The 16,308-nt window shown below is 18.0% G+C and overlaps 5 protein-coding genes across 5 annotated transcripts; 4 read left to right on the forward strand and 1 right to left on the reverse strand.

Annotated features, from left to right (window-relative positions):
- Nucleotides 1–2,152: 2,152 nt before the first annotated feature.
- On the forward strand, nucleotides 2,153–5,877 carry PADL01_1246500 (conserved Plasmodium protein, unknown function; the record flags this gene model as incomplete). Its single annotated transcript, XM_028683442.1, has 10 exons — nucleotides 2,153–2,374; nucleotides 2,541–2,871; nucleotides 3,002–3,095; nucleotides 3,195–3,273; nucleotides 3,384–3,966; nucleotides 4,056–4,747; nucleotides 4,840–5,019; nucleotides 5,127–5,188; nucleotides 5,292–5,490; nucleotides 5,665–5,877. The coding sequence occupies 10 exons, from the start codon at nucleotides 2,153–2,155 to the stop codon at nucleotides 5,875–5,877; spliced, it is 2,655 nt and encodes an 884-aa protein (XP_028539620.1).
- Nucleotides 5,878–8,311: 2,434 nt separating this feature from the next.
- On the forward strand, nucleotides 8,312–8,926 carry PADL01_1246600 (myosin light chain 1; the record flags this gene model as incomplete). Its single annotated transcript, XM_028683443.1, has 1 exon — nucleotides 8,312–8,926. One exon carries the CDS (start codon nucleotides 8,312–8,314, stop codon nucleotides 8,924–8,926), a length of 615 nt encoding a protein of 204 aa, XP_028539621.1.
- A 1,071-nt stretch (nucleotides 8,927–9,997) lies between these two features.
- On the reverse strand, nucleotides 9,998–11,704 carry PADL01_1246700 (conserved Plasmodium protein, unknown function; the record flags this gene model as incomplete). Its single annotated transcript, XM_028683444.1, has 1 exon — nucleotides 9,998–11,704. The coding sequence occupies one exon, from the start codon at nucleotides 11,702–11,704 to the stop codon at nucleotides 9,998–10,000; it is 1,707 nt and encodes a 568-aa protein (XP_028539622.1).
- A 955-nt stretch (nucleotides 11,705–12,659) lies between these two features.
- On the forward strand, nucleotides 12,660–14,000 carry PADL01_1246800 (pre-mRNA-splicing factor, putative; the record flags this gene model as incomplete). Its single annotated transcript, XM_028683445.1, has 1 exon — nucleotides 12,660–14,000. One exon carries the CDS (start codon nucleotides 12,660–12,662, stop codon nucleotides 13,998–14,000), a length of 1,341 nt encoding a protein of 446 aa, XP_028539623.1.
- An 886-nt stretch (nucleotides 14,001–14,886) lies between these two features.
- Nucleotides 14,887–16,131, forward strand: PADL01_1246900 (conserved Plasmodium protein, unknown function; the record flags this gene model as incomplete). The annotated part of the gene is made up of 1 exon (XM_028683446.1): nucleotides 14,887–16,131. One exon carries the CDS (start codon nucleotides 14,887–14,889, stop codon nucleotides 16,129–16,131), a length of 1,245 nt encoding a protein of 414 aa, XP_028539624.1.
- Between the last annotated feature and the right edge of the window lie 177 nt (nucleotides 16,132–16,308).

Below are 16,308 nucleotides of genomic sequence, written 5' to 3' on the forward strand. Positions count from 1 at the left end.
GAAAAAAAAAAATGTTCATTATATAAATTGTAGACATTATTTTATTCTATATAATTGTTATATATATATATATATATATATATATATATATATATATATTTATATATGTATGTTCTTTTTTCTTTTTTTTTTTTTTTTTTTTGAATATTTTTATATATTTCTATATATTTTTTGATCGTATTGGTTAATTCGTCTTATGGACATATGGAAATATAAAATGAATAAAATAATGAAACAAACAAAATGTAGTAAGGTAACACTTTTATAGTTTATATATATATATATATATATATATATATATATATATATGTATATTTTTATAGATATATTTACAAAAATTCAAAATTATGGATTAATTCATTTTTTTTCATATTTTTTTTTTAAATGATTATGATTATATAAAAGTATTGTTCTTAAATTAATTGTCTAAAATAAGAAATAAAAGATATTTTTACGCACTTTTTATGAGAACGTGTAAATATTATTTTACACATTTAAATAAGATATTATAATTATATAAATGCTAATATTAAAAATGAGTAAGCTTACATTAAATGAATACACATTTTTTTCTTTTTTTCTATTTTATTCGTATAATTAATATTTGCAATTAAAAAAATAAACAAACAAATAAATGAATAAATAAATAAGGAAGTTTATTCGAATTATATATTAAATTGTTATAAAAAGGAAAGAATGTTATGTTTTTATTTTTTTTTTTTAATTGATAAATAAAGAAATATTATAGTTATATGTCTATAAAGAGTGAAGTATTAAGTAACATACATATATATATATATATATATATAAACTTTTGTATAATGATATGGAAAATTTTATGAGATCTTTAAAATGATTTTTTTTTTTTAAGAAAACAAGATGGACAGAACTCTAAACCTACAAATATATTGTATAGATATAAGCTTATGAACATAATTTTAAAGTAAATATTCACATATAGACTTATACAACATGAATAAATAAACAAATGAGCAACATATATATATATATATGTATATATTTATTCATTTTTGTATGCAAAATGATTCTTAGAAAAAAAAGAATATTGTAAGAAAGAAAAAGTCTGTAAATTTTTTTTTTTTTTTTTAATATACTATAAAACAAAATATGTCTTTTTCTGTATTCATCTTTGAAGAAAAATATATTCATATATAAAAAAAAAAAAAGCATTTCTTTTTCTTTTTTTTTTTTTTTTTTGTGTTCAATATAATAAACAATATAAGTAATATATATATATATATTATGATTTATTTATTTATTTATTAATTTTACATCCATAAAATTAAAATGAATTTCATATATATGTATATTTTAAAATGCTTGTCAATATTTTTTTCGTGTGTACCAAAAAAGGGAATATATTATTTTGTAAAAATAAAAATATATTTAATATTTTGTTTTTTTTCTTTATATATATATATATATATATATGTATATATAATTTATTTATTTATTTATTTTATTTTTTATTTTTGTGGTAAATTGTTAAAATTATTTGGTGCACTTGTTTTACCCTATTAAAAAAATATATGTATACATAACATATATACATATATATATATGTATAATATTTTTTTATGAATTTTTTTGTTTTTTTTTTTTTTTTACAACTTTGTTCTGTTTTTGTTTTAGAAGTCTACATATAAAAACGGGTTAAAAATAATTATATAATATTATTTTAAAAAATATGGATTTCACAAAAGAATGTATTAAAAAATTTTCATTTATAAGTATTAGAAAAAAAACAAAAATTAAATAGAGAGAAAAGATAAGTATTAATAATTGCCGATATATAAAAAGAAAAAGAATATATATATATATTTAATCATAATAAAATAAATAATATAATATATATAATATATTATATTATATTTTGTTATATATATATATTAGTTTTATTAATAATAAATATATATATATATATATATATATATAATGTAAATAAGGAAACCATATTTTCTAATATCTTAGAATATATAATTAAAAGGAAAAACAAATAAAAAAATAAATAATATATATATAATATATATAATCTACCACATGAATAATATAATATATATATATTTTATATATATGTAAATATTTATATATATTTTTTGTTATTGTTTATAATAATATTATTATTATTATCATGGCATTTTGTAAAGGCAAATATAAAAATGCAGGTTCAAATGATGACCAGTTGTTATTCCAGAATTGTTGTCAATCTATTGAATATTTAAATTTGTATTTTAAAGATTTAAAAGATTATCTAATTAGATATAATAAATTCGAAGAATTATATAACTACTGTTATAATATTATAGCAAATGTACAAAAAAATTCTCCTGCATCTAGAATAACATCTCTAAAAGTAAAAATAAAATAAATAAAATTATATATAATATAAATATAAATAAATATATATATATATATATATATATATATATATATATATATATATATATATTATGTTTGTATTATACAAAACTAATAGTATTATCGTTGTTATTATATTTATTTATTTTCTTTTTCAATAGGTGGCTAGTTTATGTCTTATTATTAACGAGAAAAATGTTTCTCATCTTGTCAATACAGATATATTACAATATGCATATAAAATATTAAAAAGAAATAAAGAAGGAAAAAATAAAAAATTTCTAACATATTTTGGAGATATTACAAATATTGAGAGAAATATGTTATCAAGAGAATGTGAATATTTATTTAGAAATCTTAATCAAATAAATTTAATAAAAAATACAAAAGAAGAAAAATATATTAATAATCTAAAAAATAAATTAGAAAAAAATAAAATTTCCATACCTCAAAAGGCAAATGATTCTTTATCATATGTACTTATATTAAGTGGTAAAAAAAAAAAAAATAAAATAAATAAATAAATAAATAAATAAATAATAATAATAATAAAATAATGTCATATAATTTATCTATTATATGTTACAATATGTTCTTTTTTTTTTTTTTTTTTTTTTTGTAGATTTTAATAAATATAAGAGGGAAATATTGGAATGTTTAGAAAACGAATTTGTGAACCACAACAAACTTGATAGTGTATATTCCACATATGTCACGTAAAAATAAAAAATAAAAAAAAAAAAAAAAAATATATATATATATATATAAATACATACATATATAATATATATAATATATATATTTTTTTTTTATAGGCTTTTAAAAGAGTTGAAAGAAAAGACTGTAAAATTTTTGAAAAATGGAGACTATCACCTATATTGCAATTTTCATGATGTAATAAATGAGCATTTATTAAAAAAAAAAAATAATAAATATATATATATATAAACATACATATATATATATTTATATATAATATTTATTTATTATTTATTATTTTTTAGGAAATACAAGAAGAACACGAAATTAACATAAGATATGAATCCTATCTAGACAGTTTCACATCTAATAAGAATGATAAAAAAGAATTGAAAATTACAAATAAACAGAATAGTTTAAAAAGTGAAGAAGAAAAAAAGAATAAATTAACTAATGCAAATTCTAACATATCATCCACATCTATAGAAAATAATAATATAGATGTTTCCTTTACAAAATGTGATAATAATAGTAATATGTCTTTAAAAAATAATAATACTTCAAATAATTCAGAAAATAAAAGTCTATCAAAAAATTTGTCTAATACGTTAACCTCATTCGCTATGTCACTCAACAAAAAAATTTTTAGCGATAAATCAGATGAAAACCAAAAGAATCAAAATGAAAAAGACAATTCAGACATGTTAAATATGGATGAACAAATAAATGCAGATAGTGTAGATAAAACAAAAGAAGAGGAAGCTAATGTGGATGAAATAAAAATAAATGACAATGATAAAAATAAAGATGAAAAAGTTGAAAATATGAAAAAACAATTATCAAGTAAAACGGTGGCTTTTAAAATGGACCAAAAGGATTCAAATAAAGGTAAAAAGAATATGTATATGTATATATGTATGTATGAATATATTTACCATATATATATATATATATATATATATATATATTTTTTTCAGATCAAACCCAAAATAAAGATAATGCAAATAACGGAGGAAACACATTCAATAAAATACAAAACGAAATAATCGACGATTTTAATTCGTTCTTAAATGAAGAAAATGACGACATATATTTTGATAAGCTAAATGGACATAAATATCTAGAATTTAAAAATAATGTGAGTGATGGAAATTCAGCATTGTGGGAAAATTTAATTAAGAAAAGTAATTTTTATGATATTAAAGAAGATTTTGAAAATTATAATAAAATTATTAAAAAGCAAGAAGAAAATGAACAAGATAAAACAAATGAAGAAAAAACATTGGGAGATTTATTAGGTATGAATAAATATGCATCAATAAAAAATAAAAATCATAAAGATATAAAAAGTACTACTCTCAATACAGATGATTTTTGTCATATGATCAAAAATTTTAATATTAATAATATGAATGGTCATATAAATTTAGAAAATTATCCAATGAATGTTAATAATAAAGATAATCTTTTTATGACCGATACTTTTGTTCAGTCAACAAATACAAATAATGCATTTCAAGATACACATATTAAATTGGAAAATAAACAAGAAGAAAATGGTACTTTGAATCCTCTTAATAAATATTTTACTATGCATGATAATATATATTATATACAAAAGGCTATTCTCAAAAATAATTCAGTCCTTTATAAGGATGACAATATTGAGGTGGGTTTAAACAATAAAAGGAAATATATGTTAAAATATATATATATATATATATATATTTTTTTTTTTTTTTTTTTTTTGACCCTTTGTAGATATCTCTAGATCAGTATTACTATGACTTGAATGGGCTTTTGAAAATTTTTTTAAAAAACAAAAAGGTTGTTAACTGTTATGATGTTGATATACAAATATCAAACAAAATGCTTTTCCCCTTAAAGATGAAATTTTTAAATTTTGAAAAAACCTTGTCAATGAATTCGACAAACTGTTATGTAATATAAAAATGGAATGATAATAATATTATATGTATATTAATATAAAAAATTATGTATTATATATATATATATATATATATATATATATATATTTTTATTATTAGGAAATAGCTGTAAAGTGTTTACATATATATAAAGGATTCCCCCTAATCAAATTGTCGTATAGGTAACAAAAAAAGAGAATATATATAAATATATAAATATATATATATATATATATATATATATATATACATATGTGTATATGCTTAATTTCCTTTTGTCATTAGAATGCAAGATATGTTTAAAAAGACCATCGAGCTAAGACTTCCAATACCTATAACAAAGTATATGAAGAAAATGGAAATTTCAAAAGATGTTTTTAATAAATTCTGGAGTAATAATAATTTTAATGAATACAAAAAAGAAAAAATTATTAATAAAAGTGATATAGTCGATAATGAATTGATTGTTATGGATTCTTGTTTGGTATGTTTATAAGATATATGAAGACATAATTTATTATTTATTATGTATTATTTTTTATTGTTACATTGTAATTCTATTTTGCTTATTTGAAAATAATTTTGTTATGTAGGAATGTATTCATACATATATATATATATATTGTTTTATTTTATTTTTTCATTTATTATATTTTAGGGTGGAGCCCTTGGATTATGTTATGTAGAAAATATGATTTACTTATGTGGTTGTTACTCTAACAGTTCTGCAGATCACGAAAATTATTTTGTGCTTGTCGGTATTGAGATGATAAAGAAAAAATTGAGAATCGTATGTAAATCAAATAACCCTACTTTATCATCTGCTATTTTATTTTTAATCGTATTGATGCACAAGAAACATGAAACATAAAACCAGGACAGAAGAGTCATTAAAAATTTGGCTATAAAACGGATATATTTAAGTTTTATAAATTAGTAATTATTATGCTTATATAAATATATATATGTGTCATATTTTATTGTATTATATTGTTTTGTTTAATGTTTCTTTTTTTTTTTTTTTTTTTTTTTTTTTAAGTTTTTAAATATATATATATTATATATATAATATATATTTATTTTAATTTGTATTATATTTTTAATAGTATATCAAATTATTTTTGAAAAGGTATACACATATATATATATATATATATATATATATATTATTTTATGTGTATTTATTTATTTATTTTTTTATTTTTTTGTTTTTGTTAAATATATTATAAAAACATTTTTAATTTGTGAATTAATTTTCATATAAATCATTATACAAAGAAATATTTTATGTTTATAAAAATATCATGGGTCTTGTTTTTAGTATTACAAATATAATATACATATATTGATAATAATAATTTTAGGTTTATAGACCCATTATATAATTACAGTTGTTTTGTATTTAATTTGTTATATAGACAAATATCTATTTCACTTTACAAATTTGGTTATTTTCTTGGTATTTTAAATTATTATTATATATTAATCTTATGCATATATGTGCCCAATTATATATAACTATATGCATATATATATTTTTTTGTACATATATATATATATATATATATATATTTATTGATTGAAAGAAGAAAGAAAGAACATGAATGGTACTTTTTTTTATAAGGCTATAATTTATTTTTTACTTATTGAGAATAATAATAATAATAGAAAAAAAATTCTGTACTTAAAAATTTTTTTACATGAACAAAAAATAAATATACCTGAACGGTTAAGAATTATGAATCTTTTTTTTTTTTTTTTTTTTTTTTTTTCCCTAATAATACCTTAACACACATGAACCATAATTTAATTAAACAAAAATTATATAACATTATATGTATATATATATATATATATATATATATATATGTATGTATGTATATTCTTGTTATAATAGACGGTCTTTCACTTAAAATTAACAGTAAAAATAATAGAAGGAAAATAAAGTATGGTACATTTAAGAAGATTTATTTTACAAATAAATAACAAAGCAAACTTTTTTTAATTGTATAATGTTTCACTTATTATGGCTTTTTCCTCATATATATATATAAAATAACATACAAAGAATTGATGACGGAAATATTAACTGTGTGAATATAAGAATAATAATTGTACAACAAAAAAAATAAATAAATATATATATATATATATATATATTATAATAACACAATGGTATATTTGAAATATATTATTCATTTTATATAATATATATATAGTCTGGTAATATATATTTTTTTTTTTTTTTTTTTTTTTTTACCTGAACAATATTATATTTTAGCTTTCTCAAAAAATATATATTTTTTTTTTTTAATAATTAAAGGTAAATGAAAAAAAAAAAAAAAAAAAAAAAAAAAAAAATATATAACAATAATAATAATAAATAATAAAATAAAATAACAACAATATATTATTTATAAAAATATATATATTCATACACATAATAATTTATATATTATAAAGCTCTTGTCATTTTGCACACACACATGTATATATAGGTTATTAGCTTTTAATGAATATATGAATCATTTATATATATAAAAAAAAAAAAAAAAAAAAAAAAAAAAAAATTAAAACCCAAAATTATTATGTACATATTTTTAAATATATCTCATATATATATGAATATATAATTGTTCATTTCAAATATGTAAATATATATATATATATTTTTATATGTTGTATTATACATATAAACATGTATATATAATATATAATTTTTTTTTTTTTTTTTTTTTTCTTTCTTCATATTATTTCTAAAAAGTCTCCAATCTTGTGTTTATAGCCGTTGTTAATAATTAATATATATATATATGTTTAATTCAAAAAAAATAAAATAAAATAAAAATAATAATATATATATATATATATATATATATATATGTATATGAAAGTACATATTATATATATATATTTTTTTTTAAATTAAATTTTCTTTATGCTTTTATTTTTTTTTTTTACTTAAATTTATATATACCTTTAAAAAAAAAAAAAAAAAAAAAAAAAAAAAAGTGTTTCATTATATATATATATATATATATATATATTTATATTTATATAATAGTAGCGATAAAAAGGTTATATATTTTAAAGCACTCAATATATATAGGTGGTTCTGAAATTAACATTTTAGTGTTTCCCTTTTTTTTTTTTTTTTTTTTTTTGTTGAATTTAAAATTTTATTTTAATTAAGTTTTATTTTATTCCTTGTTGTATTCAATATTTAGTTATATATTTATATATATATATATTTTTTTTTTTTTTTCTATATAAATAATTTGCGTTCTAGTCATAAGATTGTAAAAATGAAACAAGAATGCAATGTATGTTATTTTAACTTGCCTGACCCAGAGTCCACCTTAGGTCCATATGATAATGAATTAAGTTACTTCACTTGGGGACCAGGATTTGAATATGAGCCTGAACCACAAAGAAAGCCATTGTCAGTAGAAGAAAGTTTTGAAAGCTCCGAAGAATCTGAAGAATCAGTTGTTGACATAGAACAACTTGAAGAAAAAGTAGATGAAAGTGATGTGAAAATATATTTTAATGAAAAAAGTAGTGGTGGAAAAATAAGTATAGATAATGCATCTTATAATGCACGAAAATTAGGTTTAGCTCCATCAAGTGTTGATGAGAAGAAAATTAAAGAATTATATGGAGACAACTTAACATATGAACAATATTTAGAATATTTGTCTATATGTGTACATGATAAAGATAATGTAGAAGAACTTATTAAAATGTTTGCACACTTTGATAATAATTGTACTGGTTACTTAACTAAAAGCCAAATGAAAAATATTCTTACAACATGGGGTGATGCATTAACTGATCAAGAAGCCACTGATGCTCTTAATGCCTTTTCATCAGAAGATAACATTGATTACAAATTATTCTGTGAAGATATTTTACAATAAATAAAAAAAACCAATCAAATAAAACCAAACAAAATGAAATAAAATGGGTATATGTTAAACATATATATATATATATATATATATATATATATATATATATATTATATGTATCGATATATCTCCATTTATTTAGTTGTTTATAATTGTTATTATTTAGCTACATTTTTTTTAATTTTATAAGGTTGTTATTATACGATGTGGTATATATATATATATATATATATACCTTCGGAAGATGCAAAATAAAAAAACAAATATATATCTATCTATATATATATATATATATATATATGTGAACTAACATTTTAATATATATATATTATCTCCATCCTAATATTTAAATATCCGCTTTTATATATATTATGTATTACTTTGTTATTTTTGTCTACACTGTTTGTTTGTTGTCATATTTATATTACTTTTAAAATTTATGAATAAGGCAAACGACAAAAAAAAAAAAAAAAAAAAACAAGAAAATTAATTATTGCATAATGTTATATATTTGTTATATTATACATTTTATTCCTTTTATTTTATTATATTTTTTTTTTTTTTTTGCTTCTTTTTTACGTTAACATTTTATACTAAAATTAAAAAAGATATATGGTTCTTCATTCCATTAATATTTTACCCTACGGTTTATTTTATGCCATATTGATATGTATGTTAATATATATCAATGCATGAAATTATAAAGAAAAAAAAAAAAAAAAACATATATATATATTTACTAAAAGGGACTTTTAAAAGATAGAATAATAAATAAATATAAAATATGAATTATTAGCATGTTCATATATGAAATATGAACTGCTATTATGTTAATAATTAAAAGGACACCCATTTGGGTTATAAATGATAATGCACTAAAAAAAAAAATAAAAAAAAAAAATTAATTATATGAAGAAAATAGAATAAGAAATATGTGAAATGTGCTAATTTAAAAATGATCATCACATATTATATTATATATATATATATATATATATATATATATATATATATATATATATATGTGTATGTTTTTTTTTTAATTTAAAAAAATATGCAATTTTTTACAGACGGATATTTTTAATAATCTAATTGAATAAGAAACCAATAAAAATCTGCATATACATATAGGGACAAATGAATAGGGTGATCGGGGGATCCTCTACCTTGTCCTACAATTTTTACATTTTTATTAGTTTCAGAAAATGACATATTAATTATATTAATATAATCTTGATAAGAACATAATTTTGTTGTAAAGGTTATTAATATGAGTCCACTAGGAGTCACACATTTTTGAGCTAAATGAATTAAATCGATATATCTTTTTGTTCCAGATTCAAGAAATTTTGATTTAGGTATTAAATTAGGTGGGTCTAATATTATTATATCAAATAATTGTTTACAATTTTTCAAAAATTCTAAAGCATCTTGACATAAAAATGATATATTACAATTTGTGTTATCTATACTATTATTATTTTCCAGATTGGATATATTTTGTTTATTAGTATGATGTTTTTGTGAACTATTCATTTTAACATTATATTTTAAATTGTTCATATTGGCTGATTTTATGGCTAGCTCAACAAAATAGCTATCTTTTTCAACACAGACAACATATTTGGCATTTCCAATTTTTGAACATTGAATACCAAAGGAACCCACATATGAAAAGAGATCAAGAACTTGTTTTTGATTTGCATAATTACACACAAGTTTTCTCAATTCTTTTCTATTAAAAAACCAACCTGTATTTGGAGAATTTATTAAATCAATTAAAAAAAAACATTTATTTTCTATTAGCCTGACTTGTTCAGGTACTTTTCCAAAAACTACTTTTTTATAAATTTCTAATTTTTCATTTAATCTATCTTTAATATCATTTCTAAAAATGATTGCTTTTGGATTTAGTAGTTCTAGAATGGCATGATTAATATTATAAGCAAGCATTTCACATCCTAAGGTTATATGTTGTATGGAAATAAAATCATCATATCTGTCTATAATAAGACCTGGAATATTATCACCCTCTGCATTAATTAATCTATAACAATGTTTAGGATTAAGTGCATGATATGTGTATGTAAATAAATTATTTTCTTTTTTTGAATTATTTATTTTATTTTGTTCTTCATGAAAATTAATTAATTCATTTTTTTTTTCATTATTAATATGATGAGAGGAAATACGTATATCATTTTCTTGTTCTTCTTGATTTGTCATTAATTTACATCTCCAATGTAAAGAATTTTTAATTTTTTCAATAAAAAAATTAATATTTATTGAAAAAAGAGTATTGTTACTAATAATCCTTGCACTGATTAAAGAATAAGGATTAAATGTCGCTACTCCAAAAGATTCATTTTTCATATTTTTTACATTAACTAAGATAAAAGGATTTTTTTTTAATTCTTCTAAATTTTGTATTTCATTACTATATATAAATGGAATATTTCTTTTTAATCTTTTGTCATACGTGTTTTTTTTTTTTTTTTTTTTATTATTATTATGAGAAGTTTGTACGTTATCTTCATTGTCGTCATGTTCATAAATTTCTTCATCTTTCAAATATAAACTAGGCCTACTATTTACACAATCTATATATTCTTCATGATGATATTTATATAGATCTTCTTTAAATTTTGTGTTTTTTTTAAATTTATCTTTATTCCTTTCAAAGGAGGAACCTACATAATCTTTTCCTTTCTGTTCAATTATGACATTTGAAAAAGGTTGACATTTTATAAATCCTTTCCATTTTTTAATGATATGTACTTTTAGCATTCTAATATTTACATAATATATATATATATATAAATATAAAGGCTATATATATATATTATAAATAAATAATATATGAGAAAAATAAAACACATACAACAAATATTTATAAAAAAATTACAAAATAAAAATGAAATGGTTATTTTATAACATATATATGTATGTATATTTGTTTGTATTTTTTTTTTATAAATTATACATTTGAAAAAAAAAAAAAAAAAAAAAAAAAAATACAAAATGGAATCACTTATATAATTATATATATGAAAGATATTTTTATTTTAGAATAATGAAAATATTATAATTTGTAAAATATTGGAATGCTATATTAATATATATATATATTTTTTTCTCTTTATAAAGAAATATTTTGAGAACATATTATTATCTATACATTCAAATAAACGAGCATTCTTTTAGCAATGGATTTTAAAATATAATCATTAATTTATTCATCCATATTTTTAGAATTAGCTTTTTTTTTCTTTTTTTTTTTTTGAAGAAATAAATGAAAATTATATATAAAATTTTTTTATGGTATAATGGTAAGAATATGAAATATAAAAAAAAATATATTATATAAATATTATTAATTATAGCAATGAGAAAAATGTAAAATTGAAAGAATATAATATTAATCTTGTATATTATAGATTTAAAGAAAATAATATCCTTTTAAAAAAAAAAGAAAAGAAATAGTTCCTATAATATATGTATATATTATATATATATATATTTTTTTTTTTTTTTTTTTTTTTTTTTAATGTTGTGCAATGTTGTTTAATCAAAGGAAAACATCTCCTTAATTTTGCTCCCCGAATCAGCCCGTTTTCCTTCTATTTGTTTATTTATTTATTTGTTTATTTATTTGTTTATTTATTTATTTATTTATTTTTATTTTTTTTGTGAGTTATGTATATAAATATACATATATATTTATACACACGTTTTTAAAAATATGGAAGAATATTTAAAAAACAAATATATGAAAAATAATTTGAAAAAAGGCAAAGAAAAGAAAAAAGGAAATATAAAAATTTATGATTGTGAAGAAGAAGATATAAATGAAGAGGATATATATCGAAATAAAAAAAAAAAACATATGAATCAAAATGATCAAATATATTATAGAGAAGAATTTGATAATTATGTAGAATCTGATGAAAATATTTCAGATGTCCCTATAACCATTACAGACACAAATACTATGAATGTTATAGAGATATCTAATGAAAATAAAAAAAAAATTTTAGATTCTTTACAAAGTGGTCGTCTAATACAAACGTCAAGTAATAATAAAAAAAGAAAAAAAAGTGAGAAAAAGGAAAGCGATTCTGATATATCAATTTCTAGGAATAAAAAGAATAGTGAAAGTGATTCTGATATGTCCATTTGTAGGAATAAAAAAAATAATAAAAGTGATTCTGATATGTCCATTTGTAGGAATAAAAAGAATAATGAAAGTGATTCTGATATATCAATTTGTAGGAATAAAAAGAATAGTGAAAGTGATTCTGATATGTCCATTTGTAGAACTAAAAAGAATAATAAAAACAGCGATTCTGATATATCCATTTGTAGAAATAATAAAAATGAAAAGAAAAATCATTCACCTTCTTTATCATATACAATTTCCAGTATAAGTGAAAATAAAAATTCAGATTCAAAATTTAGACACGCACCTTCAAAAAAACATAAGTCCAGTACACGTAAAGAAAAATATAATAGTGATGAAGATGAAGATAAAATATCTTCTTATTCTGAAGATGATGAAAACAAGAAAAATCAAAAAACTATTTACAGAGATAAAAGCGGTAAAATAATATCAAGAGAAAAATGGATTGAAGAACAAAAAAATGAAATGAAATATAAACATGGAAAATATAAAGATAAAAGAAAAAAAATAGAAGAAGAAAAAAAAAAAAAATTAGAATGGGATAGTGGATTAGTACAAAAAGATATGAGACAAAAAATTATCGAAGAAAATGAAAAATTAATTAAAAAGAAAAATATTATCAATTATGATTTTGATTCTGATTATGATATAGAATTAAAAATGAAAAAAAGAAAAGATGATCCAATGAATATATATATAGAAGAAAAAGAAGAAAATAATCAAGAAAACAAAAAACTCACATGTCGTTATCAATCACCATATAATCGTTTTAATATTCAAGCTGGTTATAGATGGGATGGTGTTATAAGAGGTAATGGATTTGAAGAAAGAAGATTAGAAGCACAAAAAATGAAAGAGCAACAAAATAAATTGACTTATATAAATAATACAGCAGATTTATGAAAATTAAAATGTGAATAACATAAATAATAATTAGTAATAAATATTTTATATATTTATATATAAATATATATTTTATTTGTTTTATTACTACTTAATATATATATATATTAATCTGATTCTTATTTATAGAATATGGGTATCCTTTGATTATTAAATAAAATATGATATATATATTATATATATTTTTTAAAGGTTATTTATTCATAAATAAATATTATATGTCCATGTATTTTTTTTTTTTTTTTTTTTTTTTTTTTTTTTTTTTTTGGGTGATTAATGAATATCCAGGGGATAATTTTTTAATAACATAAATATATAAATATATATATATATTATATATATATTATTTTAATTTTTCAAGTATATATATGGTAAAAATATCTATAGTTTATATTATTTCATAAATTTAATATATTGACCTATTATTCTGATATTTTACCATATAAGTAAAAGAATAACATATGTGAAATATAACAAACGTATATGTATATAAGATTTCATTTAGGGTTTATTTTTAAATATATAATTTTTTCAATTTTTTAATTTTTTTTTTTTTACGTTTTCTAAATGTTATATTTGTGTAGAAGTTGTTATGAGAGTTATATAAATAAATATAAATAAATATATATACATATATTCATATTTATTTATATATTATTGCTAATTTTAATGATGAAATATATTAATATATATATACACAAACATGTAGTCATACGTTATGTAAAATAAAAAGAAAATTATAATTATATATTTATAAAATCTTTTATAATATATTTATATATATGGTTGGTATTAGAATTATTTCATAAACTTACAAATGTGTATTTTTATATAGTTCTGCATAAAATATTTATATGGATCCCCCGTGTTTTTTATATAAAATATAATGAATATATTATACAAAAAATTATTTGCTAATATAACGAGTAAAAGATTTCTTCTATTTAATAATGTAATTTTAAAAAAAAGAAAAGGCTATCTATCACACAAAAGGAATTTATTTTTTTTTAAAAATGATAAGAATGATATCATAAAAAATGAAATTGAAGAAATTTTAAAAAGAAACGGAAATGATATCTCTACCTTATACGAAAAAAATAAAAATGATAAATATAATGAACAGAAAAATAAGGAAGAAGAAAAATTTATATATAAAAAGGGAAAATTTAAAAGATTATTCATATTTATTGGTTTTCAAAGTATACCTATTATTGCCTTAATGTATTTATTTAAATATATAGAAGAAGTAAAATTAAACGAACTTAACTTTAAATTTGATTCTTCTGAAGATATAATTAATGAAGCCATTAAATTAATTAATGGATCATCCTTATGTTTTTGCTTATATTTTGATAAAAATGTAATAAATACTGTTTATATCGAACCACTAAATCCTGAAAATGCAGAAATTAATTATGAATTGAATAATAAACAAATAGCTAGCTCTTCATTTTCAAATTCAGGGTTTGAAATAAAAAAAAATGAAAAAATTATGAACGGGTCAGGTAGCCAAATGATAAAAAAAAATAATGAAGAAATAAAAAATATGAACAGGTCAGGTCAAATTAATAATAATGAGTATGAAAAAAATAAAAACTTGTTAAACGATATAAATATAGAAGAACAAAATAGTACAAATAACAACAACAATAATGATAATAATAATAATAATAATAATAATATTGGTGATACCAGTTCAAGTAATAGTATAAAGAATTTATTATACTCTTTAAATAAACCCTTAATGCAAGAAATTATGTGTAGTAAAGGTTCAATGGAAGTACCATTAAATTATATGTATTTTTGTATTAGCAAAAATACGGATATATATGATTATATAAAAAATAAAAATAAAGACATTAGCTTATTATATTCTGATGAGAAAAAAAATGTATATGCTACATTAACAGGGAATGCTTCTATAATAGAAAATGAAGATATAAAAAATATTATATGGACAGATAAATGGAGATATTTGATATCTGGTGATTATAAGGATAATTATATATTAATAAAGTTCACACCATCTACTGTATTACTTAAAACTATAGGATTAAAAAATGAACACTGGAAGAGTAATATTGTTAGGAGATCCATAATAGATGATAAAATTTCATGGGTCAAAATTTGACATACATATATATAAAAAATATGTATTAAGTCTTATATTAATACATAACAATGATATTAATTTGGATATATATATATATATATATATATATATATATATGTGTATAGTTTTTTTTCATTCTTTCATAATTTTTTAAAATGTGGTTATATAATTTTAATATATATATTTGTTCATTTG

This window comes from Plasmodium sp. gorilla clade G2 (genome assembly GCF_900097015.1).
Source record: "Plasmodium sp. gorilla clade G2 genome assembly, chromosome: 12".
Taxonomy (NCBI): domain Eukaryota; phylum Apicomplexa; class Aconoidasida; order Haemosporida; family Plasmodiidae; genus Plasmodium; species Plasmodium adleri (nom. inval.).